This window comes from Saccopteryx bilineata, chromosome 2 (assembly GCF_036850765.1).
Source record: "Saccopteryx bilineata isolate mSacBil1 chromosome 2, mSacBil1_pri_phased_curated, whole genome shotgun sequence".
Classification (NCBI taxonomy): domain Eukaryota; kingdom Metazoa; phylum Chordata; class Mammalia; order Chiroptera; family Emballonuridae; genus Saccopteryx; species Saccopteryx bilineata.
In genome coordinates, this window is record NC_089491.1 from 187230400 (window position 1) to 187256865 (window position 26466).

At 40.0% G+C, this 26466-nt stretch overlaps 1 protein-coding gene across 5 annotated transcripts in view; it reads left to right on the forward strand.

Moving 5' to 3' along the window:
* The window catches only part of KATNAL1 (katanin catalytic subunit A1 like 1), a 119316-nt gene that overhangs the window by 67868 nt on the left and 24982 nt on the right, over positions 1-26466 (forward strand). For all 5 annotated transcript variants that reach the window (XM_066258921.1, XM_066258920.1, XM_066258919.1 and 2 more), the window contains 4 exons: positions 13278-13405; positions 13797-13902; positions 17337-17495; positions 18181-18307. In XM_066258921.1, coding sequence (XP_066115018.1) covers positions 13278-13405; positions 13797-13902; positions 17337-17495; positions 18181-18307 — 520 coding nt within the window. The remainder of the gene's footprint in view (positions 1-13277; positions 13406-13796; positions 13903-17336; positions 17496-18180; positions 18308-26466) is intronic.

Here is a 26466-nt window from a genome sequence, read left to right on the forward strand (position 1 = left end):
TTTGCCTGTGAAGCCATCAAGTCCAGGATTTTTGTTCCTTGAGAGTTTTTTGATAACTGTTTTAATCTCATTTGTTGTAATTGGTCTATTTAGGTTTTCTGATTCTTCCAGATTGAGTCTTGGAAGATTGTATCTTTCTAGGAATTTATCTATTTCACCTAGGTTGTACAATTTTTGGACATACAGATCTTTGTAGTATTTTCTTACAATTTTTTGTATTTCTGCAGTTTCATTTATTTATTCTTTTTCATTTCTAATTTTATTTGAGTCCTCTCTTTTCTTTTTCTTTTTCTTTTTATAAATTTTTATTAATTTTAATAGGGTGACATCAATAAATCAGGGTACATATATTCAAAGAAAACATGTCCAGGTTATTTTGTCATTCAATTATGTTGCATACCCATCACCCAAAGTCAGATTGTCCTCTGTCACCTTCTATCTAGTTTTCTTTGTGCCCCTCCCCTTCCCCCTCCCCCTGTCCCTCCTTCCCTCCCCCCGCCCCCCGTAACCACCACTCTCTTGTCCATGTCTCTTAGTCTAATTTTTATGTCCCACCAATGTATGGAATCCTGCAGTTCTTGTCTTTTTTCTGATTTACTTATTTCACTCCGTATAATGTTATCAAGATCCCACCATTTTGTTGTAAGTGATCCGATGTCATCATTTCTTATGGCTGAATAGTATACCATGGTGTATATGTGCCACATCTTCTTTATCCAGTCTTCTATTTTTTTTTTTTTACAGTTATTAAAGCCTTTAAGCAAACTCTTGGCCAATACAGCAAGAATCCATAAAAGAGTAGTGTCCTTAACATGTTCACCAAGTCCAAGTTGGCCCTAACACCATGCCACATCCCTGAAAAATGCAACCCAACCCCAGTTCAGTCTTTTAGGAGCTGTCACTAGGAGCAGGAGTCCAGGACAAGTCCATCTCCAGGAAAAGTCCGATGGCACTGGAATTATTGTCACAATTCTATACTTTGCAGCTCACGTCCAAGTCCCAATGACCGCTGCTTCTAGCTGGTAATGATTCAGGTAGACTGGAAAAGCCATCTGCAGCATGTGTGGAAATGGAGCTTCTGTTCTCCTCTGCCAGTTTCGGTGTGGCTTCTTCAGTGTTCCTTGGTTGAAGAGTCCTCTTAGTTTAGTCCAACGTTGGTTTTTCCAGATGATAGTTCTTAAAATTATTCTATAATCCACCTTGGTTCTGGGAGGTGGATGTTGGTACGTCCGCCTACTCCAGCACCATCTTGTCTTCCCTCCTTCTCTTTTTTTTGATGAGTCTGGCTAAATGTTTGTCAATCTTGTTTACCTTGGTAAAGAACCAACTGTTGGTTTCATTGATCTTTTATATTGTTTTTTAGCCTCTATTTTATTTATTTCTGCTCTGATATTTATTATTTCCTTTGTTCTACTTCCTCTGGGCTTTGTTATTCTTCTTCTAGTTCTTTTTAGATGCAGAGTTAAGTTGTTTATTTGAACTTTTTCTTGTTTCTTAAGGTATGCCTGTAGTGCTATGAACTTCCCTCTCAGGATTTCTTTTGCTGTGTCCCATAAATTTTTAGTTGTTGTATGTTTATTTTCATTTGCTTCAAGTAAATTTTTTATTTCTTCCTTGATCTTGTTAACCCATGCTATTTAGCACCAAGTGTTTGAATGTTTTTCGGTTTTTCTATTGTAATTGATTTCTAGTTTCATGCCATTGTAATCTGAGAAGACGCTTGATATGATTTCATTCTTCTTAAATTTATTGACCTTATTTTGTGTCGTAATATGTGGTCTGTCCTAGAAAATGTACCATGAGCACTTGGAAAGAATGTATAGTCTGCTACTTTGGGGTGAAAGGTTCTGAAGATATGTATTAAATCCAGTTGATCTAGATCAGGGGTTCTCAACCTGTGGGTTGCGACCCCGGCGGGGGTCAAACGACCAAAACACAGGGGTCGCCTAAAGCCAACGGAAAGGCGACCCCTGTGTTTTGGTCGTTCGACCCCCGCCGGGGTCGCGACCCACAGGTTGAGAACTGCTGATCTAGATTGTCATTTAAGGCAGCTGTGTCTTTGTTAATTTTCTGTCTGGAGGATCTATACATTGATGTTAGTGGGGTATTAAAATCCCCTACTATTATAGTATTACTGTTGATCTCGCCCTTTGTATCTATCAAAATCTGCTTTATATATTTAGATGCTCCTATATATGGTGCATAAATTTTTACAATGGTTATATCCTCCTGTTGGATTGCTCCCTTTATTGTTATGTAGGACCTTCTTTATCCCTTACTATAGCCTTTTTTGGGGGGGAGGGGGTTGTTTTTTTTCCAAAATTAGAAGCAGGGAGGCAGTCAAACAGATTCCCACATGTGTCTGACCGGGATTCACCCAGCATGCTTACCAGGGGGTGATGCTCTGCCCATCTGGGTCGTTGCTCCATTGCAGCTGGAGCTGTTCTAGTGCCTGAGGGGGAGGCCATGGAGCCATCCTCAGCTCCCAGGCCAACTTTGCTTCCAATGGAGCCTTGGTTGTGGGAGGGGGAGAGAGAAAGAGGAGGGAGGGGGAATGGTAGAGAAGCAGATAAGCGCTTCTCCTGTGTGCCCTGACTGGGAATCGAACCCAGGACTTTCACACGCCAGACTGACTTTCTACTGCTGAGCCAACTGGCCAGGGCCTATAGTCTTGTTTTAAAGTCTATTTTGTCAGATATAAGTATTACTACCTCAGCTTTTTTTTTTTTCATTTTCATTTCCAGTTGCATGAAATACTTTTTCCATTCATTCACTTTCAGTCTATGTGTATCTTTTGTTCTGAGGTGAGTCTCTTGTAGACAACATATGTACGGGCCCTGTTTTCTTATCCATGCAGCTACTGTATGTCTCTTAATTGCAGCATTTAATCCATTTACATTTAAAGTTATTATTGACTTGTACTTATTTATTGCCATTTTATTCTTTTAATATACAATCCTCTTTTTCTAGATTTTTCCCCCCCTTTGCTCTTTTTACAGCAGGCCCCTTAATATTTCTTGCAGTACTGGTTTGGTTATATTGAATTCCTTGAGGTTTTTTTTTTTTGTTTGGGAAGCTCTTTATTTCTCCTTCAGTTTTAAAGAGTAGCCTTGCTGGATAAAGAAGTCTTGGTTATAGGTTCTTATATCGCATCACTTTGAATATTTCTTGCCAATCCCTTCTGGCTTCAAGTGTTTCTGTGGAGAAGTTGGATGTTGTCCTTATGGGGGCTCCTCTGTAGGTAATTAACTGCTTTTCTCTTGCAGCTTTTAGTATTCTTTCTTTGTCTCTTAACTTTGGCATTTTAATTATGGTGTAGGCCTTCTTGGATTCCTCTTTAATGGGACTCTCTGTGCTTCTTGAACTTGTTTGACTTTTTCCTTCATCAATTTAGGGAAGTTTTAAGCTATAATTTTTTCATATAGGTTCTCTCTCCTTTGTTCTTTCTCTTCTCCTTCAGGAATCCCTATGATGTGGATGTTGTTTCTCTTCATGTTGTCACAGAGCTCTCTTAGAGTTTCTTCTGTCTTTTTTAGCCTCTTTTCTTTTTGCTGCTCTGCTTCTGTGCTTTTGTTTATCTTGTCCTCTAAAATCGCTGATTCGAACCTCTGCTTCATTCAGCCTGCTATTGATTCCTTCTAGTGCAGTCTTTATTTCTGATATTGTATTTGTCATTTCTGACTGGTTCTTTTTTATTATTTCAAAGTCCTTTTTGATGCTTGCTATCTCTTTATTTAGGTGCTCCTTATGTTCATCCATTGTTGCCCTAAGATCCTTGAGCATCCTAAAAATCATTATTTTACACTCTGAATCTGGTAGTTTGGTTACTTCCACCTCATTCAGTTCTTTTTCTGGGGATTTCTTTTGTTCTTTTTTTAAATTTTTTTATTTTATTTTTTTATTTTGAGAGGAGAGAGAGAGAGAGAGAAGGGGGGGAGGAGCTGGAAGCATCAACTCCCATATGTTCCTTGACCAGGCAAGCCCAGGGTTTCAAACCGGCAACCTCAGCATTTCCAGGTTGATGCTTTATCCACTGTGCCACCACAGGTCAAGCTCTTTTTGATTCTTTTGGGTTGCAATTTTCTGTCTGCCCATTTTGTCTGTGCATTAGGTAGCGCTGTCTGAAATTTTTGTGGTGTCTTTATGAAGAAGATAGGTTCAGTGGTACCTCTAGGCCACCTGTTTTCCTCGTATTTGAATGTTAAATGCAGTTGGTTCTTTCATGGATACAGTTATCTCTTAAGGCTGGCTGGCTCTAAGGGTCAACCTTGATCATGTGTGTTACACACTGTGCAATGTCTGTCCTGTCGGGCATAATTATTTTCCACAGTGTCTGGTGCCTGTGAAACTCCACCTTTGGGTGTGCTGCTTGTGTAAGTAGCTGAGTCTAGGGTTGGTCCTGTCTGCCAAACACTACCAGTTGTGTTGGCTCTAGATCTTCTTGTGTTGGTGTCAGCTGTTGTTTGTGACCTGCTGTGGGCTACCTGTTAGCATCTACTGTACTTTTCCCTGTTTGTACCTCTGTTTTTTGTGTCTGTGTACTGTGGGAGGGGCCAGCCTTTGTATAAGGATCATCTTCCTCCTGCTTAGAGATGACAGCAGCTCCCTATAAGCCTCAAGGTCTGTGATATTTGTCTCCACTTTTCAGCTGCTCCTCCTCCTCTTTCAGCTGCCTGGTCTTCCCTCAGAGTCTTCTGTATTAAGACTAGTGTGGGCTCAGACAAGCCTTACCAAACCGACCCCTCTACAGTTTGCACTCTTGGTGGGTTAGGGTAGCTGAGGTTGTGAATACGTTAGTGGCACCCCCAACTTCAGGAGTCTCTCAGTCAGGAGCTCAGTACAGGGAATGTGGCCACTACTCCAGAGCTTAATCTCTCAGCCACTGATGGATACTGAAATTTTATTTCTCCCCAACAAGGTGAGCAGCAGGTTCAGACCAAGTGTGGCTGACAATCCCCTCCACAGAAGTTCTTATAGCTGGTGAGACCCTGGTCTCAGGGAGGAATACTGAGAGAGTTGTCTCCTGGGGCTGACTGTGCCCCCCTCCCCCCAAAAGTGGCTAAGCCCCTGTACCAGATCCAACAATAGACTCACAGGGACCCTCACGTTAAATGTCCATGCTCCAAGCCTCTCTCCCTTCCCCCTGTGGAATCTAGCCCAGCAGGGTAGCATATCTAGCATCCAGGCTGGCTGACTGAAGCTCCACCCTCTCCAATGCACATGAGCTACTGTGCTGGTGCTGATCACAGAGAGTGGAATTTGCCTCAGCTGGGCCAGATGTGAGGAGTCCTTCCTTTGAATACCACTCTAGCAAGAGTTGTTAGGTCCTGAACCAGTGCTTTCTGCAGCTGGCCCCTGGATGTGCCAGCCCTGTGCCTCCCTAGCAGGAACCCAGCACCAACCAGTGGGAGACACTGCTCGTGACTGGCCCTAATCAACCTTCTTGGAGCTACAAGAAATCCAGAGTTTGTGGCTGCTTCTGCTGGGCCCAGGTATACATGGAAATATCAAGCTGCACTCCTAGGCTGGCTTTTACTCACACTGGGCCTGGGGCAATGTCTGCTTAAAAGGCCAAGTTTCCCTGAGTCCAGTCTCCTCCATCCTCTGTCTGCTGGCTGCTTGTTGGGCTCAGCTGCTGAAAAAACCTGTGCTAGATTCTAGGGCCTGCAGCAATTCAGGGATTAGAAGGGTAGTGGGTGTGGCTCCGCCCCTCAGCCCCAAGTATCACTTTGTCTAGAGTTTTTTCACAGACCTCAGTAGGCTGTGGCCCCAGGAGTCTGGTGAGTGTGGCCTCTGAGACCCAGAGGTGTGATCTGCTCACTCTCCAGACAGTTTCTACTGAGTCTCCCATGAGGTGGAAGTACCAGTCCTAGAGTCGGAAGCGTATGGGGCAACACTCTGATCTCAGCACCAGAAATCTGAGCCACTGACCCACCTCCTGCTTTCTGGCCTTTCAGAATGACCAGTCACCATGACTGGGGTAGGAGAGACTCCCAAGGGCAAGCAGCTGCTTTTCCCCAGGCTGATACCATACAAATGGGATGCTTTGCCCAAGAAAGATGGAGACTGCAGTACTGGCAAATGACTCAGCACAGGGGTTCTGGTGGCTCTCCCCAACAGTGTCTCTAAATGGGCCTTCAGCCTTAAACTTTCCTCATGCTACTCCAGTCCTCTCAGCTCTCCATCCACCTGAGCCTCGGGTAAGTGATTGTGAACGAGATTTTCTGCACAGGACCTTTAAGACAGAGCCTGCATCTCCAAAAGCACAATCTCTTTTTTAAAGACAGAAACCCGGGTCTTTTCACCACCAAATGCTGTCTGGGCACCTCTTCTAGGCTCGGGGGCTCTAGGCTGGGTCTCTGGGTCTGGGGCTGAGCACCCACACCTCTCAGGATGACCCACCCCACAGTGATAGTCCCTTCAGACCCTCAGCTGCCCATCGCTTTTGGGAGTGGGGCAGCCCTTTCTGCATCTCTGCCCTTCCTACCAGTCTCAGTGTGGCTTCTTCTGTGATCCTTGGTTATAGAGTCTTCTTACTATAGTCCAATGTTGGTTTTTCAAGATGATTGTTCTTAAATTAAGTTGTAATCCAATTTGGTCCTGGGAGATGGCAGATGGAATGTCCGCCTACTTCATCACCATCTTGGACTCTCTCCATTATGATCCTATAATTAAAGCTGTATGTCTTTTTTTTTTTTTTAAGATTTTACTTACTGATTTTAGAGAGAGGAGAGAGAGAAAGGGAGGGAGGAGCAGGAAGCATCAACTCATAGTGGTTGCTTCTCATATGTGCCTTGACTGGGCAAGCCTGGGGTTTTGGACAGGCGACCTTAGCATTTCAGGTCAACACTTTATTCACTGCATCATCACAGGTCAGTATAAAGCTGGAAGTGTTTTTAAATAGAATTCAGATTAGAGTATGGTAAATTATATTCATATAATTAATTTAAAGTTATTAAACTTATAGGTCTTCATTTTATTGAATTACATGTAACATATGACCATTTTGGAATAATCATGTCTAAGTCTAGGGATGTCTGAAATGGACGGGTGCTGTAGCTTCAATTGGAATATTCTTTGTGAGCTGTTGGTTGGTGATTATATACATGAATAGTTACTTAAATATATATTTTTTAATATAGCCTGACCGATGTTGGCACAGTGGATAAGCATTGACCCTGAACACTGAGATCTCTGGGTTCAAGGCCCCACTTGAGTACAGTCTCTTAGCTTGAGCAGGCGATTTCTGGCTTGAGTTGGGGATTGTCCATGTGATCGCAAAGGTCGCCAGCTTGAGCCTAAAGGTCACTGGCATGAAATGCCCAAGGTTGCTGGCTTGAGCCCAAAAGGGGACACTGGCTTGACTTGACCCCCTCTGATTCCTGGTCAAGGCATGTATGAAAATCAATCAATGCACAAGAAACCGTGAAAGCAACTATGAGTTGATGCTTCTCTGTCTTCAATTTTTTTTTAATTAAAGGAAAGTGCATAAAGTATGAGGGTAATGTCTGATGAATGATGATCATCCAATCATTAGTGTACTGGGAAATGTTTAAAAACTTTTTCTGGGAAAAAAGTTGTGTGGGTATAAGCAACACAAATGCATCTTCATACACAAGTTTATTATAAATTTAATGGATACAAAGGATGTGTAGCGTGTAATTTACAAATAATAAAATATACAATACTCTTTATTGTAAATTTTATAGAGTCAGTCATTCTCACAGAATGCCTTTGCTCTCGATTCTTGTATCTGTAGCCAACCTGTGGCTACAATAGGCAGATAGATGAATAGAAATGTAGTTTTGACTGAATGTTATTGATAATTTGTTTTTGTTAATGAGTAAAATAAAAATGAAACAACAGAAACATGTTGGAACTTGACTCATATATCAGTCACTTCAACAGTTTTAATGAATCAGATAATTTTCAAATACTGGAAAAATATTTCCTTATTTATTTTGTGCTATTCAAATGTAACAACTAAACAAATGACACACTAAGTTTCATCTACACTGTTAACATTTTTCTTATTACTTTCTTAAATCTAGAGAGTTAATAAACTATAGATCAAGCCTTAATTTATAGCATTTGCTCATTTCTACAGTATAAATACTTATACTGTGATGCATTTGTGGTTACCCACATGTTTCACTGAACTTACAGTAGCCTGCCACTCTATAGTGTTTCTACCATTATGATGCAATAGACCAAAGTAACCTCACATGCATAGGTAATAGTTAACTAATGAGAAGTGAAGAGATTTGAGTATTTATTACCTAAATTTTTAATAGTCTAAGTTTGTGTAATTTAATTTTTATTAATAGCTATGTTTCACAGCTGGCTCACAAAATTCCTGAATACTTAATAATCGGCTCTTACAAATCAGTAAGAGACAACTTGAGCATACCAGAGTATGCTGCTGTCTAATCCATGTAACTATCAGTCAGGGGTCAAGGACAGAGCGCTTAGCTTCTCAGATGCCATAGTCATGATCCCTCCTGATCCCTGCCACTTCCTTCCCCAAAGTAAACACTCTTCTACTTCCTTCCCAAAGGTAACTTTTGTTCTGATTTCTGATACCATAAATTAGTTGTGCCTGTTTTGAATCTTTTTGTACAGTATTTTTTTTTGTCTGGCATTTTTGTGCAATATATGTTGAAGAGATTAATCCATGCTGTTGTATATATCTGAAGTTTATTTTCATTAATATACAGTATTATGCCACTGTTAATGGATATTTGAATTGCTTTTAGTTTGGAACTATTATTAGTAATGTTGCTTTGGATAGTTTTATACTTCTTTGGTGAATATGTGCAAGCATTTCTAGTGAGCATATACCTAGGAGTGGATAGATGGCTCATAGGATATGTATATGCTAAACTTTGGTAGAAAACACCAAATAGTTTTGCAAAGTCATTATACAAATTTCCACTCCTACCTGCAGAGTATGAAACTTCTAGTTGCTCTACATCCTCATCAACACTTGATATTGTCTGTCTCTAGTGGGTGTAATCATATCTCATTGTGATCTTACCAGCATATTAACTGTTACTGTGTATTTACCTGAGCACTTAAGAGATTGAAGTTTGTTTCATATAATTACTGGCCATTTATATTATCAGTGACTCATTTTTAAGAAATACCTTGTTCTGTTTTTTGAATATTAAATCACTCCAGAAATTCTTTCTATGATGGCAATTAATTTATAGTGTTTTTGCTTTTACTTTTTTTTTTTTTTTTTGCCTTACCTGCATTAGATTATTGTAGTAGTTACTTGCTGTTCTGTTCCTAATTGTTTTACTTATTTATGTATTGTGTTCCCTAACATGAGTGTGTGCCTCATGAGGGCAGGGATTTTTGTCTGTCTGGTTCATAGTTACTCCCCAGTACTTGGAGTAGTGCCTGGCACATAATATGTATTCATTAATATTCTTGAAAAGAGACATATCGATAAGTATGCAGAATGCTATGGATTCATCATTTCAGTGTAAATGTATTTTGTGTTAACACCAGTGCAGGGTACAATACTGAAATTAGAAAGCACCATTTTGCATTTATCAACCTACTTTTCTTTGAAAAATAATAAAGTCTTAGATGAGTTGTTCTTACATTGTGAGGGATGTAACTGACTGTGCATCAGGGTATCATTGTGTACCAGGTGGTTGAAAGCACTAATTCTAGAGCCAGACTGCCTAGGATCTAGCTAGTATCCTGGAGCAATTTACATAACCTCTCTGCACCTTAGTTTTCTCAGCTATGAGATGAAAGTAATAAGAGTACCTCATAGGACCTTTAAGATGGTCATAGTCAGGTGCTGAGAACAGAGCCTGGCACAGAGTAGCAATGCACAAGTGTAGTTATAAGTGTATAAGGTAACAGGAAAGTGGGGCACTAACACAGACAGAATACAGACTACAGATTACTTAAAAAAGACAGAGAAATGATGAAATTTTCACGAAATTTTACTTATGCTTTAGGCTACTGAATTCAGGAAACAGATGAACAAGTGGGCAAGTGGAGGCAGTGGCTTTATAGAAAGACCCAAAGGTCAGCAATAATTAAGGCTATTTGTCCCTATTAAGTTAGCCTGAAATTCAGATGGTGGGTAGCTCACTACCTAACAAGAGAGATGACTCTTTTGTTGGACAGAACTCATTGTTAGAAAATGATTTCTTTTGTTGAGCTGACATTTACCTCTTCTGTGATTTTATATAAGTCCTGGTTTCTTCCTTTGGAGGAATATAGAATAAATAGAGGTAAATAGGTTAGTTGGTTGTGTTGCTTCCTTAGCATTTTCTTCTTCAGCTTAATGTCTATGGTCCTTCAGCATGTGACATTGCTTTGAACCTTTGTCATCCTTTATCCTTCTCTGGGTATAATACACTTGTCAATATTTCTCTTGAAATGTAAGAGCACTGATTGGCCATGTTTTATTCATCTGCCAACGGTAAAAGTCACAATAAAATGCAAAAGCCATTCACATTGTAGGCTAGCTTGTCATTAATTGACTCTATAATATTGGGTCAGTCACAGACTTTAGTGTCATTTCCTCAAATAGAATAATTAAAATACTAGTAGATCATTAACAAACCTTTCTTGATATGGGTAATTTAGATATTAATATAAAGAAGCTAAAATATTTTGCTTTAACAAGAAAAAGGTACACCAGCCTTCATGCTAAATATCAAATTCTTGGCAATGTTGACCTTAGTGTCAATTAATGTAAAAATCAAAGTAGGTAAGTACTATTAGTATAAACTGTACAGTTAATATATTGGGTGAGGTTAGCTTTATTGCCTGAAAAATGTTTCTTTTAGGTGTTGCCATCACTTCAGCTGGCTAACTGCCACCTTGGTACTTGTGTTTGAAACCCTCTTCCAGTTTATCTAAGTATTTGTTATGAAGGATAATTGTCACCCATTTTTTTTTCCAATGTAAGCAAATTAATTATTTTTAGTTTTGCTAAATTTGTTTTTATTTCTTTTTTTAATATTGCCATTTTGATTTGAAAAAGTCCCTTGAACCTTCTTTGGAGTTAATTTGTATTCTCATGTCATCTCTACTGCTGAGGAACTTTGGGTTCTCGGGCTGGTCAGTTGACTGGCCTGATTCCTGCGTTTCCTCTGTGGGTGGAGAGGCCTGGCTTTAGTACAGCAGCAGGCTTTTACTTCTTTGCTCTGCTTTTCAGTCTACCCATATTTCCACATAGCAGCCAGAGGGTCATGTGAAAATGTAAAGCAGATCCTGTCATTCCCCTGCTTGTCACGTTTCAAAAGTTGGCCCATGCACTCAGACTAACTGTACAGCCCTTCCCATGGCCTGCAGGGCCCAGGTGAGCTTGCCTCTGCCCATCTTTCCAACCTATTCCTTTTAGTCACACTGACCACTCAGTGTTTTCATTACACTTCACAGTTTATAATTCTGAGTAATTTGGGTTTATTTACTTGTTACTTGTTTCCCCCACTAGACAGGCACTTGATGAGGGCAGATAAGGTATTTACGTTCACTGATTTAAAACTTAATGTTCAATAAAATGTGCCAGGCAGATTATTCTTAAAATTCTATGATTCCTACTACTTTCAGAGAAGTGTCCCGCTGTTCCTTTCCCGTGGCAGTGGTTACAGATCTCCCCAGCCACTTGAATATTCATATCAAAATGACTGTGTGATTACATCTTTTTAATACTAGTTTTTTTGGTAAGTCTCAAATTATAGTGCCATATGAAGGCTGGTTAAGTCCCACATTTATCAGTTTCTGTTGCATTCTTTAGTGATTTATTTCTAGAAAGCTTTAAAATGATTACAGAGTGTTCCCAGTGATTTGTTTGAATGTGACTTTGTAGTCTTGGCCAGTGTGTCTTATAAAATATGATTCTTGGCTGAGATTATTTTCAGTTTGTTGATGTTATATTTGTTCTGTAGCTATGCCAGAAATTTACTCCTTTTAATAGTGTCCATATTGTTTATCCGTCATCGGAAATATAAGAATCTTTCTGAAAATTTGGTTTTATTCTGTAGCCATGATCCTACCCAGAAATAGTAAGTTTTCTGGTCAGCTCACTAAGGTACTGTTTGGTGATCTACCTCATGGCTTAAAAAGAATGAGTGCATTTGCCAAAGGGAGCCCTTTAGTCATTCTCAGCTGTGGTATATTTCTGAGGAAGTATGTATGGTAGAGGGGGTTCATCCCATTCTCTGTCTTCAGATGAAGTTTAGGGAGTGAACTCAGTTTTTTGAGCATTTCCGCCGTTTATTTTTGTAACAGTAAGGGTGAAGCACTGGGAAGTGCTTGGTCCTATCTGCCAGAGCAGTTTCAGTGGTTGAATTATCTCTGGCAACTGAGCATGTTTCATTTTAAAGCTCTTCAAAGTTCAGTAATCTTGGTAGAACCTCATAGAAACTATAGCATGTAATTCTTCTTTAAAGTCACCATATTATTAGATACAGAATTTGGGATAGGTGCATTGCTTTAATGGTCTTCATACTATTTAAAGAGGTCCTTTTACCACTGTCATTACATTAACTTTATGATGTGGCCCAAGGACTTTGCTAGGAAGAGACTTAATCCTGAGGAGGCACTTACATCAGCAGGGAAAAGTTTCTGTGAGATATAATCCCAACCCACTCTTTCCTTGTCTACAGCCTCTTTCTTGGATGCTTTGGAGGATGTAATAGTTTGGCTATACGGAACCTGCTCTTAAGCTTTAAGCCGGCCCAGCCACACATGAAATGGTCTGATGCTGTGGTAGGGCATGGGTTCTGGGAGTCAGGAAGACCTGAATTAAAAATCTCTACTCTGATATTGAATAACTATAGACTTGATTAAGCTATTTAACAAGTTCCTTATCTGTAAAAATAAGGATAGTATTACCGAACTTGTAGTTATATCAAATGAGGTAATATATTTGTGATCTTTCTGTCTAGTAGGTTTTCAGTAAATGAATTTTCTTTCTTCCTCTGTATTTCTCAATATTTTCTGGCAGTTGTGGAAATATCTTGCACCCATCCATTCAGAGGTGTTTTGCAAGGATCATTTTAGTCTTACCTCAACTCTCCCCTAAGAATGTAAATTTGGAGAGGTGTATAGTGAAGCAGGCCAGTTCATCTGTTAATGATGAATTAAGAAAGAGGAGGATGGTATTTGAGTAATCAGAAAACAATATCTTAAAATAACCAAAGATTATTTTTAAAATGTTTACATTTTTTATAGCTTAATGATGCTAATTAAAGTTATGTTGTTATTGACAAGTACTTTTTATTTATACCTGTCTCTAGGGAAGGAAAAATATGCAAGATGGTGTGGGTGATGGTGAAATTCCAAAATTTGATGGTGCTGGATATGATAAGGATCTGGTGGAAGCCCTTGAGAGAGACATTGTGTCTAGGAATCCTAGCATTCATTGGTTAGTGTCTTTTAAGTTCTTGAATTAAAGTAGTGGAGAACAGTTATAGGTTGGCTTGGTGTGAGTCTTCTCTTTTAACCATTAATCTCCTATTTATAATTTCACCTATAATATGAGCGTATAGAATTGACAGGACAGTATTTTCATAATATAACCAAGATACTTTGCATGTTAATTTGATGTTGACATCACTGACAGAGGTTGTTAATTGAGTAACATGTTCTAATTAATAACTGGAATGTTATCACTGATTAAATTTTATGCAGTAAGAATTAGAATAATGTTCTTAATATAAAAATAATTTCATATGTAAAAAAATTCAAAGAATTAGTATTGACCAGCAGTCAAAAGAGTCTTTGAATAAACATGAAACTTTGCCGTTCTTGCAAAGGGATGACATAGCAGATCTGGAAGAAGCTAAGAAGTTGCTAAGGGAAGCTGTTGTTCTTCCAATGTGGATGCCTGACTTCTTCAAAGGTATTAGAAGGCCCTGGAAGGTAAGAATTTATTAAAATAATAGAGATATAAAAATGCTGCTTGCCTGATGTCTTGCCTGAAAGATAACATTGTAGTATCTATGTGTGTGTGTTAATACCATTTGTAAAGATTGTATATACCCAGATTCCTGGATTTGAACTTAGAGTTGAGTTGTGCAGCCTCTGCAGGGCAGTGAGGGACTTGGAGTTTTGAAACTTTAGTTATGTCACCTCCTTCAGGTTTGCTCATCCAGAGATTAGTTTTAAGAATTTTCTATAGGTCTTTCTGTAAATAAAAAATTAATAAGCACATTAAACAGTAATAGTACATAGTGTTATAGAATAAGAGTTTGATCAAATACCTTTCTAAAAGCTGGCATATTTCTCACTAATTATTTTGATCACTTTATCTACCCTTGGTGTAAATTTCAGACATTAATCAGAATGTGTTTTTCTGCACCTGACCTGTGGTGGCGCAGTGGATAAAGCGTCGACCTGGAAATGCTGAGGTCGCCGGTTCGAAACCCTGGGCTTGCCTGGTCAAGGCACATATGGGAGTTGATGCTTCCAGCTCCTCCCCCTTCTCTCTCTCTGTCTCTCTTTCTCTCTCTCTCTCTCTCTCTCCTTTCTAAAAATGAATAAATAAATAAATTAATTAAAAAAAAAAAAGAATGTGTTTTTCTTTATAACTGATCCTCTACCTTAGAGTTTAAAGCCTGACCAGATTAGTTCCCCCTAAGTCCAGTGATCTTTGTGAACATATTGAAGAAAGCTTCCAGGCTCTGGCCAGGTAGCTCAGTTGGTTAGAGCATTGTCCCGATACACCCAGGTTACGGGTTCAGTCCCCCGTCAGGGCAAGAATCAATCAGTGAATGTGTAGTACAACAAATCAATGTTTTTTCCCCCTCTCTCTTTTTCTTTCTCTCCCTCTATCCCCTTATAAAATCAATTAATAAAAAACAATCCACCCCCCCTAAAAAAAAACAAAACCCTTCCACCACCTGCTGTGCTTTGGTCTTCGCATAGACAGTCTTCCTTTACTCTTACTGGTAGTGTGCAAAGTGTGACTTTACTGTGCACTCCTAAACTAGATGGGAAGGTCTGTTTCTCTTCTTACCCCTGCTTCTGTTTGTTTACACAGGTACCTGGGGTAGCCATGGTGTTTTGATCACCTCTCACAGCTTAAATACTTATATAGACTGTTACAGATTTGCCTCATTTGGGGAACATATTACCCAGAGGTGGATTAAGGTCGGTTGAGGCCCCAGGCACAGAAGAAAATATTGGGCTCCTTTTTTTGGGGGGGGGGCGTTCCTTACATTAGAAAAAAGTGTAAAGTTGGGGTTTTGCGGGGCCCTTTAGAAGTCGGGGCCAAGGGCGCGTGCCCAGTGTGCCTGCCATTAAATCCGCCTCTGATATTACCATTCATTTCAACTTTATAACTTCTAAAAATATTTAAAAGAGAGAGTAAGGTCTTAAAATAGATATTTAAAGGAGTTTTAAAATAGCTGGAATGGTATCTTCCTTTATGAAGAGCCCTGTAACTTTTTATCAGGAGGTTGATTTGCAAATGTGGAAGTCCCTGTGGCAGCAGTAGGGAGGACAGATTGGAGATGGGCATAGATTGCAGGTAGATGAGGAGTCTGACCAGGAGGCTGTTGCAGTTGTCTAGCCAAATGATGAGGACCTGCGCTAAGGCATTTGTTATTTGGCTAGTGAACAAATGGGTAGATTTTTGAGAGATGATTAAGAGGGGTATAATAGCATTATGGCTGGTAGTTTAAAGGGACAAGGGAGATGGACAAGTTTTATGACTCGCCAATTCCAGGCTTGAATTGAAGAAGTATACAGTTACTTCTGACACTGATTACACAAAATTTGGCCAAACTTTATATAAGTTAATGTCAGTTTTCCGCAAGACTGCCCAACTTGAGATCCTAGCTGCAGACTTTGGGGTCCCCAAGTCACTCTCACATCTGATCAGCTGGCTATAAATTTAGGGCTTCTCATTACTCCTCAGGTTCAGAATTCTCTAGAATGGCTCACAAAATTTAAGAAAGCAGTATACTTAAGATTGCAGTTTTACTACAGTAAAAGGAAGTCACTCAGAATTAGCCAAAGGAAGAAACGCATAGGGCAAGCTCTGGAGAATGCTGACAGTAAAATGTCTGTGTCCTCCCCCCTGGAGTTGGGATGCTCTTTGCTCTTAGTCCAGGAAGTGTTGCCAGCAGGGAAGCTCACCCATGCTTCACTGTCCAGTTTTGATTTGGGTTTTATTTCATAGTCATTATTGACTGGATCATTGTCCAGGTGTCTCAATTTCCAGTACCACCTTCCTTTCCCCAGAGCCCCAATCCTCTAATCACATGGTTGGTTTTTTCAAGCAAGGCCAGCCCCCTTTCTGAGTCTTCCTATTAGCATAACTGATATAGGGCCCACCATGAGTCATCTCATTAGCATAAAATTTCAGGGCTCAACATGGATAACAAAGACACTCCTGACAGTTGGGAGAGTCCAATGATTTAGAGTCTTCCTTTCAAAAACTGGGGTAAAAGGGCAGCCCAAATTACTTATTATATAGGGTACAGTGAACTGAGAAAAGGAACAGGTTTAAATAGAAACAAAATATGTTTAGGTAAATGTTCAGTGGGTAATTGGAAATAGAAGTCTGGAGTTTAGTTTAAGTTAAAATAGTGAGATATAAGTGATGGTTGATAATATGTGCATGGATGAAATTGTTCGAGGAGTTTTTAAAGGGAAAAGACAGAATTGCAAAAAAAATACGGTGTTAACTATGCATCTGAGCTCCCATTAGAAGTGGCTACTGAAGTCAGTATTTAAGTATTCATTAGTCTTCAAGACTAGAAGATTAGTGTTCTCAAATAACTTTTTACTCCTTATTGATTTATTTTTTAGAATAACTTTCTGCTTATTTATTTTCAAAGGTGAGAAGTAACCACAATTTAGTTTTTAGTCACTCTTTCATTAGCAACAATATTTTATGTAAACTATTATCTAGCACATTATACTGATAAAATGCTAATTTGATTATGCCAGAATCACCACTAGATTTTAGTTTCTGTATTAACTGATAAATGGATCTTCATTTTTGATTAAAAGCTGTTTATTATAAGTGTGTTGTGGAAGATAGATTTGTTCTTTCATTTTGTTTACACAGAGTGTCATGCTTAAGCGGTATTTAAGACTATGCATATTTATCTTCTGCCAGGTTTACGAAAGTGGGAAAATGGGGTAGGTTGTTTCAAAATGTTTCAGAAGATTGCTTGTTGTCAAGGCCCTTTGTTAGCCCATCTCTGAGTTCCTGATTTGAGACATTTTGTAAAATCACTCATTTTTTTCTATCTAAAAAATGATACAGGAAAATTTTCTTGTGTGTTAATAGCTGAAAGCGTTTTAATCTGATAAATCATTTACTATATCTTTTGAAATTTCAGGGTGTGCTGATGGTTGGACCCCCAGGCACTGGTAAGACGATGCTAGCTAAAGCTGTTGCCACTGAATGTGGCACAACCTTTTTCAACGTTTCCTCTTCTACACTAACATCTAAATATAGAGGTGAATCTGAGAAGTTAGTCCGTCTGTTGTTTGAAATGGTGAGTGGTGATGTATTTAGATTTCAAAATACTGTAATGTAGCTTAATTCATCCTGGACAAGTGTCATTGTAATTTAATAGCTCTTGACACGCTAGTGAGATAGAGGAGGGAGTCGTCGATGTGTCTTTAATGTGTCTTCCTTTCTGGGGAAAAAGAAGGCCCTTTGGCATACTATCCACTGAGGATAGGAAAGACTTTGGAAGTGTGAGATGTGACTGACATTTCTGGATCTCTGATGAACTGGTTGAGCAGAAGTCTATTTTCATATATATTTTAAAAATCAGTTAGAAATTCATCTATCCTTAAAGCTGGTTCTGTTTTACAAGGAATTAGTAATAATTACTTAAGTATGTATTTTAGAGGAAAGCGATTAATGATTTATCTTTTAAAAATATGTTTTTTATTATGGAAATTTTCAAACACAATAGTAGAAGAATAGTACTGTGAATCCCCATATCTGTGCCTGAACTTCGCCAACCATATATAACTTAGCTTTTATTTTTAGAAATTTTCTTTTTGATATAAATGATTAATTTGAGCTCTGTCAATAACCAAATGGTTTAAAGCAGTGAGAAACTTCTATTCTTCCTTAATCATGATTTTAGGAGGATGAAATGGCCTTTAGAAAAATTCAGACTGTTTTATGAGATAATTGAATGATTCTTTTAAAATATTTTCCCAAAGGCTAGATTTTACGCCCCCACCACGATCTTCATTGATGAAATAGATTCTATCTGCAGTCGAAGAGGGACCTCTGATGAGCATGAAGGGAGTCGCAGACTCAAGTCTGAGCTACTTATTCAGATGGATGGTAATTGATATTTAATTACTGTCTCAAAACTGTTCTGTTTCTTTTTTGAGCTTTGTGTAGATTAATAATTTGGAACTTATGAGTGAATGGACTGGAAGGCAGCCTGAAGGTATCCGTAACCATCTGTCTACTCAGTTATTTGTTTATTTGTTCGTGCACTCAGAAAGCACTTATTATATACTTGTTATGAATTTCAGGTTGTGAGGGTACAAAGAAAATGAATGCCATGGCCTTTGAGGAATTTATTACTTAGAGCAAAGGTTCTAGAGATGTGGTCTGGAGTCCCAGGGGTCTTTGAGATCCTTTCAGCAGTCTGCAAGGGCTAAACTATTTTATTTTTCATTTTTTTAAAGATTTTATTTATTGATTTTATGGGGGGAGGAGGGGAATGAGAAGTATAGTACTTGCTTCACTCTAGCTGTTCATTGGTTACTTGTCGTATGTGCCTGACAGGGAAAGCCAGGGTTTCAAACCAGTGACCTCAGTGTTCCACATCAGTACTCTGTCCACTGTGCCACCACAGGCCAGACAAAACTATTTTCGTAATGGTATCAAGACATGCTTTATCTTTTTTACTCTCATTGTCTTACAAGTGTACAGTGGGGTTTTTCAGAGGCTACAAAACATGTGGGATATAATAGGTAGAAAGCAGAAGCAGACATGAAAATCAGAGTCAGACATTGCAGAGATTTGCAAAAATGTAAAAACAAAAGCACTCTTACTAATTTTTTTGGCTTAGAAAAATCATAGTTATTTTTAATAATAATATCTGATTTACATGAACAAATAATGAATTATTGTCACTTTAAAATGAATTAATATTTTTGAAAAGTCTCAGTTTTAATTTCTGATGATAAATATTGATAGATGTACTTCACACACACAAAAGTTTCGTAGAATTAAATAAATTTTGGCCCTGGCTGATTGGCTCAATGAATAAACCATTGGCCCAGCATATGGACATCCTGGGTTTGATTCCCAGTTAGGACGCACAGGAGAAGTGACCATTTGCTTTCCTCTCCCTCCCCTTTCCCTGCCCCCTTTTCTCTTCCCACAACCAGTGGCTCAGTTGGTTCAAGTGTCAGCCCCGGATGCTGAGGATGGCTCGTTGGTCTGGGCATCAGCCTCAGGCACTAAAAATAGCTCAGTAAATTCAAGTATCGGCCCAGATGGGCGTTGCCAGGTGGATCCCAGTCAGTGTGCCTGTGGGAGTCTATCTCACTATCTCCCTTCCTCGTACTTACATTTAAAAAAATAATTTTAAAAATTAAAAATAGTTAAATAATTTTTAAGGATATATCAAGATCCTGAAACCAAAAAGTTTGAGAACCACTAACCTAGATGGGAAGTAGGCAACTTAACAGACAATTACAAATCATTATAATTTCTGTGTTAACTAAACTCTGGGCATAGTGAAAATATAGGAGAGGTACCACCCAGACAAAAGGAGTCATGGCAGGGAATAGCCAAATTGGACTTTGAAGCATTAGTCTAAGTTATTCAGACAGAGAAGAAAAGGCAATGGGGAGCCATTGAAAGAAGAAAGTTTTGAGCTCGGAGCTGCTCTTTAGAGACATATTATTCTGGTACTTGTGTGGTAAACAGTAGGCTATTTAAGCAAACAATGAGAAAAAATAAAATCTGGTAACACATATACAGAATGTTTTAAAACAGCTATGATTCTCCACCAACCATGGATATATATTGAATACTTATAATAGGTATTGTATACAATGCCAGATGCTGTAAGATAAATATAAAAATAAACTACAAGTCCTGTTTCTCAAAGATTTTGCTATTTTAACTTATATTGAAGTATGAGAGGAAGGAGTGGCTGTGTTATATGTTAGGGGATGGATATAGAAGAAAACACATTATATTTAAAAATATCAATGAATACTAATTTAGTTAGTTGAATTTCATTTAGGGGTATTTGTGACTGTAACTAATTATGAATTGGTCTACCTGATACTTTGTGACAATAATTCAAATAGTGGTTTAGTAATAATTTATTAAGAAAATATCATACTGATCTGGGGTTCTTTAAATCAATTACTTTATCATGACAGGCTAGACACTCTGATAGTTGGTGGGTTTTTGACATATACCTTTTCACTGTATATTTTTCAGAGTTTTCATTATGTAACCGGAAGATTTTTATTTTAAAAATTTAATTCTAGAAAAAGTAGATTCTAGGTACATATGCTTTGTTTGGTATAAAAAGAAATGGTGTTTTCAGTAATTATTAGGTTCATTTTTAAATTTCATGTTTAATTTTTATGAATCACTTAGAAGTTTGAAGGACAAAACTATTACAATATAACCTACCTTTCAAAATTATGATTACATGCTAGTATATGAAGTAAATCTGAACCCCCTTGTGTTCCCTCAAGAAAAATCAAATAAATTATAGTAAAAACAAAAATGACTTTTTTGAGGAGGCAGGTTCAAGATGCGACAGAGTAGGTAGAAGTTGCACTCACCTCCTCCAGGTCCACATTGGAATTACAACTAAATTATAGAACAATAAACCTGAATAATCAACTGAAGACTAGTCTTATAACTATGGATCTACATAAGAAGCCACACTGAGACTGATAGGAAAGGCAGAGGTGCGAAATGGGCTGACCCTGCACCCACATACAGTTGAGGATCTGGCAGGATATCTTAGCTGCAAAGGTTCCCCCTGAGGAGTGGGAGCTCTCAGTCCAATGCCTGGCTCCCCGGGCTAGGGCATAGATCCTGGGAAGAGGAGCCCACATAACATCTGGCTGTGAAAATACTATAAGCCAGGAAAAGACAGGAGTTTGTTAGAAACCCAGGCACCCTCTTAAAGGACCAGTGCACAAAATCTTGTCTGCGACCACTCACCCTAGGCTCTGACAGAGGGATGGTAGCTCAGAGCAGACTGGTATTATATAGGGAGTGTGTGGTTGTGTGGTTTCGGAGTGAAGGCTGGAGGGACAGCTACCAGTATCCCTGTGCTGAGTCCCTCTCCTACACTGCTCATAGATACCGTCTTTCCTGAGTCTTGAGCATTCCCCTCCATATGGCATCAGCCTGGGGGAATGTACTAGCCCCACCTTGCTGCCTCTCTTTGGCCCTACTCTGCTGAGCACTCGCCCTGCAGAGGAATTAGCTAGCAGCAGCCAGCCTGGGCTTGTGTTATTGACTTTCTTAGAAGGCTTGTGAGGAGGTCCAGGCAAACTTGGGGTGTCAGAGATGAGACGTTAAACGGGGAAGACTGAGTGGATTGTTCAACTGGCATCACCCCCACCCCCCACTGGCTTGAGGAGATCACTAGCCCAGGCTCCTGACTCATTCTGGCCCTACACTGCCAGGCTTGCATCCTATGGGAATTCCACTGGCTATTGCCAGCCTGGGCCTGCATTGTAGTCTTTCTTAAAAGGCTCTCAAGAAGGTCTGGGCAGATTTGGGTGTCAGAGATGCACAGTAAAAAACTGAGTTGTTTGTCTTTTGGGGTGAGGACATTTTTTCCACACGCCCCGACTGGTGCCACTGTTTCTTCCTATGCAGAGCCTCCCCTCCATATAAACAAATCTTTATCTATTTTAGCCTAATGAACTCTACTGGCCCCACCCTGATGACTCCCTAAGACCACATACCTCCACAAAGGGTCGCAGGCCTCAAGTGGGTGGAGGCTGGCTTTGGTGTGCCCTGAGACTTTTTTTTTTAAATTATTTATTTATTTATTCATTCATTTTAGAGAGGGGAGAGAAAGGAAGAGAGAGAGACAGAGAGGGAGAGAGAGAGGAGAGAGAGACAGAGAGAGAAGGTGGGGAGGAGCTGGAAGCATCAACTCCCATATGTGCCTTGACCAGGCAAGCCCAGGGTTTCGAACCGGCGACCTCAGCATTTCCAGGTCGACGCTTTATCCACTGCGCCACCACAGGTCAGGCCATGCCCTGAGACTTTTGCTGAGTGGACTGAGAACCAGCACTGGCACTGAGTTTGAATCTGTATCAACTGGTGAGCACCAGTTACCCTTACCTGGTGATGCAGAACTTGTCTTATAAACCTGTGTGCTGCCAGAGGCTCTCCCATGGGCTGAGCCCAAAGGGCAGCTGGCAGGTGGAGGTAGATCTCAGGGTGCCTTGGGTCTTTTGCTGACCTGCCCCAGGCTTCATGCTGGTGGATGCTGCCCTTGGTATGCAACTTGGCCCTTCCCATGCATACCCAGGCCCAGCAGAGTCAGCCACCAACTGTGGATTGCTTTGTGGCTCCTAACAGGTGGCCTATGGCTGGACATAGTGCCTCACATTGACCTGTATTTGAAATTTCAAGATACCCCAGGACCAGCACATATAGTGATTGGCTTTAGACCATGACTTGATTAATTACACAAGTGGCACATCCAAAGGAAGATCTTGACAGGCACAGATATGCTGGGGCAAATTCAGTTTTGTGGGGTCAGCTCTGCACAGCAGCTTATACATTGTGGTTGGGGTCAGTCCTCACAGTTGGCCAGCTTAAGAGCCAATAGACAGCACACAGCAGTCAAGACTAAACTACAACAGGAGGGCTCACATAACCCACAAAAGTGACATTCCTGGAGTACCTAACTCGGGTGATTAGGGACTACCACTGAGCCCACAGTACACCTACTACATAAAGCCACTTGACTGAGACTGTCAAACATAGCAGTTTTACCTAATACCCCCCCCCCCAAAAAAAAACCCAAAACTCCAAATGAGGAGACAAACCTATCCCAAATGAAATAACTGGGGAAATTTTCAGAAAAAGAACTAAGTGAAATGAAGGCAGGCAATCTACCAGATAGAGAGTTTAAAATTATGGTTATAAGGATGCTCAGGAACTTAGAACTTTAATAAAGAGATAGCAAGTATAAAAAAGAACACAGAAACCATTAAGAAGAATTGGTCAGAAATGTAGAATATATCAGAAATGCATACACAGTAAGGAATCAGTAACAGACTAGATAAATCAGAGGATCAGATCAGCAGTTTGGATGAGAGATCCAGGATGGTGGCAGAGTAGGTTCTCTTCCCAGGACCAAACTGGAATTATGACTAAATTTAAGAACAGTCATCCTGAAAAACCAATGCAAGACTAAATGAAGGGGAATCTTTAACCAGGGATTCACAGAAGAAGCAACACTGAGTCTGGCAGGAAGAGCAGAGATGCAAAAACGGCTGTCCCCTCTCCCACAAGCAGCAGCCAAGGTTCTGGAAGGATATCTCAGCTTGTGTGGGCGGTGGTTAACCCTGAGAAGTGTGGGGCCTAAACCCTAAACTAGCTCCTCAGCCTAGAGCACCAGAGCTTAGAAGAGGTGCCCATATAGTATTCAGCTGTGAAATGCAGCAAGATTTCTGTCTGCCAGAGAAGACAGGAGTCCACAGAGACACAGGCACCTTCTTAAAGGACCAATGTCCAAAATATCATTCACACTACTTACCCTGGGCTCTGGTAGAGGGAGGGCTGAGCAGACTAAAGGCACATGAAGAGACTCTGAGGTTTGTAGTCCTTGGGAGAGACATAGTAGGGGACAGCCATCAGGACCCCTTTGCTGAGCCATTCTCCAATACAGTGTTCGCCATATTTTTTGGGAGAAATACTCCCATTCATTTGGCATCAGCCTGGAGCAAAGCAACAGCCCTAACTTCAGGAATCTCTCTTGCTCTACTCTGCAGTGATTAGGCCCTGTTGAGGAGTCAGTGGCCTTAGCAGGGAGTAGAGGTCTAGACAGACTCAGGGAGTGACAGCAACTTGATTGTGTGGCTTTGAGGCAGGAGCTATTCTCCCCACTTTTCCAAGAATCAGACTGGTGCTTCTCCCTCACGGAAGATTCAGTAGAACTACTCTCCTGGTTGTTAGCAGACCAACTCTTTGGGCTCCAGAGACTCTGACTCCTAGAGACTCTGCCCTGCTGAGGTCTAAGGAAATATCTGGGATGGAATGAGACCTGGGCTCTGGGGTAGGGGCCACACTCACCACCATGGGAAGTGATGGGCACTTCCCCGACAGGGGAGATCCACTAGCCCCATCATCCTGACCCTACCAGAGGCTCTTTCAGTGGCTAAGGCAAACAGGTAGCCAGAAGATGGAGATAGCCAGAGGCAGATATCAGGGTGCCTTGGGTCTTTTGCTGACCTTTCCTGAGGCCCAATGCTGGTGAAACCTGGTCTTAGTGTGCAGTTTAGTCCTTCTGTGCACTCCTAAGCCCAGCAGAGGCAGTCACAAACTGTGGATTGCTTGTAGCTCCAAACTGTTTGCTGAGGACCAGTCACAGGCAGTGTCTTAACACTGGCCTGCATTAGGTCCCCTCCCAGGGGACCCACAACCAACACACCCAGTGGCCAGCTTCAGATAACATCAGAGCAGGTTACAATTAGCTTTATAAATAGCATATAGAGGGAAAGTTCACCAGGCACCAAACCCAGCTGAGGCAAATTCTGTTTCCTTTGGTTGTACCTGCACAGCAGCTCATACACATTGGTCAAGGTAGAGCCTCAAAATCAGCCAGCTTGAGAGTTGATCCCACATACAATGGGCCAATAGCAATTAAGATTCAATTTTTTAATAGGAGGGCCATGTAAACCACACAAGGGACATTCCTGGATCACATAGCCCAGGTGATCAAGGAGTCTGCACACTGGACTCAAAAGAACACCTACAACATAAAGCCAGCCCACAAAGACTTGGAATCATAGTGGATCTATCTAATACATAGAAAAAACACAATGAGGTAGCCAAAATGGGGAGATAAAGAAACAGACCCCAAATGACAGAACAGGAGAAATCTCCAGGAAAAAAGCAAACTAAAATGGAGATAAACAACTTATCAGACATGAAATTCAAAGTAATGGTTATACAAATGCTCAAGGAACAAAGTGAGAACTTTGACAAAGAGATAACAAGCATAAAAATAGCATAAAAACTATAAAAAGGAACCTGTTAGAAATGAAGAATATAGCCTGACCTGTGGTGGAACAGTGGATCAAGCATCGACCTAGAATGCTGAGGTTGCCGGTTCAAAACCCTGGGCTTGCCCAGTCAAGGCACATATGGGAGTTGATGCTTCCTGCTCCTCTCCCTTCTCTTTGTTTCTCTCTGTCTCTCTTCTCTAAAATGAATAAATAAATAAAAATAAATTTAAAAAAAGAAATGAAGAATATAATTGCCAACATCAGGAATACATTGGAAGGAATAAACAGGTTGGATGAAGCAGAGGATTGAATCAGTGATTTGGAAGGCAAGATAAGAAGAAAACACCCAATCAGAGAAGCAAAACAAAAAAATAATGAGGATAGTTTAGTAGGGGACCTTTGGGACATGAAATACAACAACATTTGTATTATAGGGGTACCAGAAGGAGAGGAGAGAGCAAGAGATTGAGAACCTATTTGAAGAAATAATGAACAAAAATTTCCCTAAACTGGTAAAGAAAAAAGCACACAAGTCCATGAAGCACAGAGAGTCCCAAACAAGATGGACCCAAAGAGACCTATACCAAGACACATTATAATTAAAATGGCAAAGGTTAAAGACAGAGAGAGAATCTTAAAAGAAAGAGAAAAGCAATTATATAGTTACTTATAAGGAAGCTCCCATAAGTCTGTGAGCTTATTTCTGGACAGAAACATTTCAGGCCAGAAGGGATTGACATGAAATATTCAAAGTGATAAAAGCAAGGACCTATTACCAAGACTTTACTCAGCAAGGCTATCAATTAAAATTAAAGGAGAAATAAAGAGCTTCCCAAAGAAGGAAAAGCTAAAGGAGTTTGTTACCACCAAACCAGTATTACAAGAAATGTAAATGGGCCTGTTTTAAGAAGAAGAAGGAGGAGAGGAGAAAGGAGGAAGAAACACAGGAACATGGTTAAAAGAATAAAATGGTAAATGCATGCCTATCAGTAATCACTTTAAATGTAAATAGCTTAAATACTCAAATCAAAAGACATGGGATAGCTGAATGGATAAGAAAGCAAGACCCACAGATATGCTGTCTACAAGAGATGCCTCAGAACAAAAGATACACACAGACTAAAAATAAAAGGATGAAAAAGAGATTTCATGGAAATAAAAGAAAAAGCTGGAGTAGCAATACCTATGTATGGCAGAATAGATATTAAAACAAAGGTTATAGTTCTGGTTGGTGTCTTGGTTGGTTGGAGC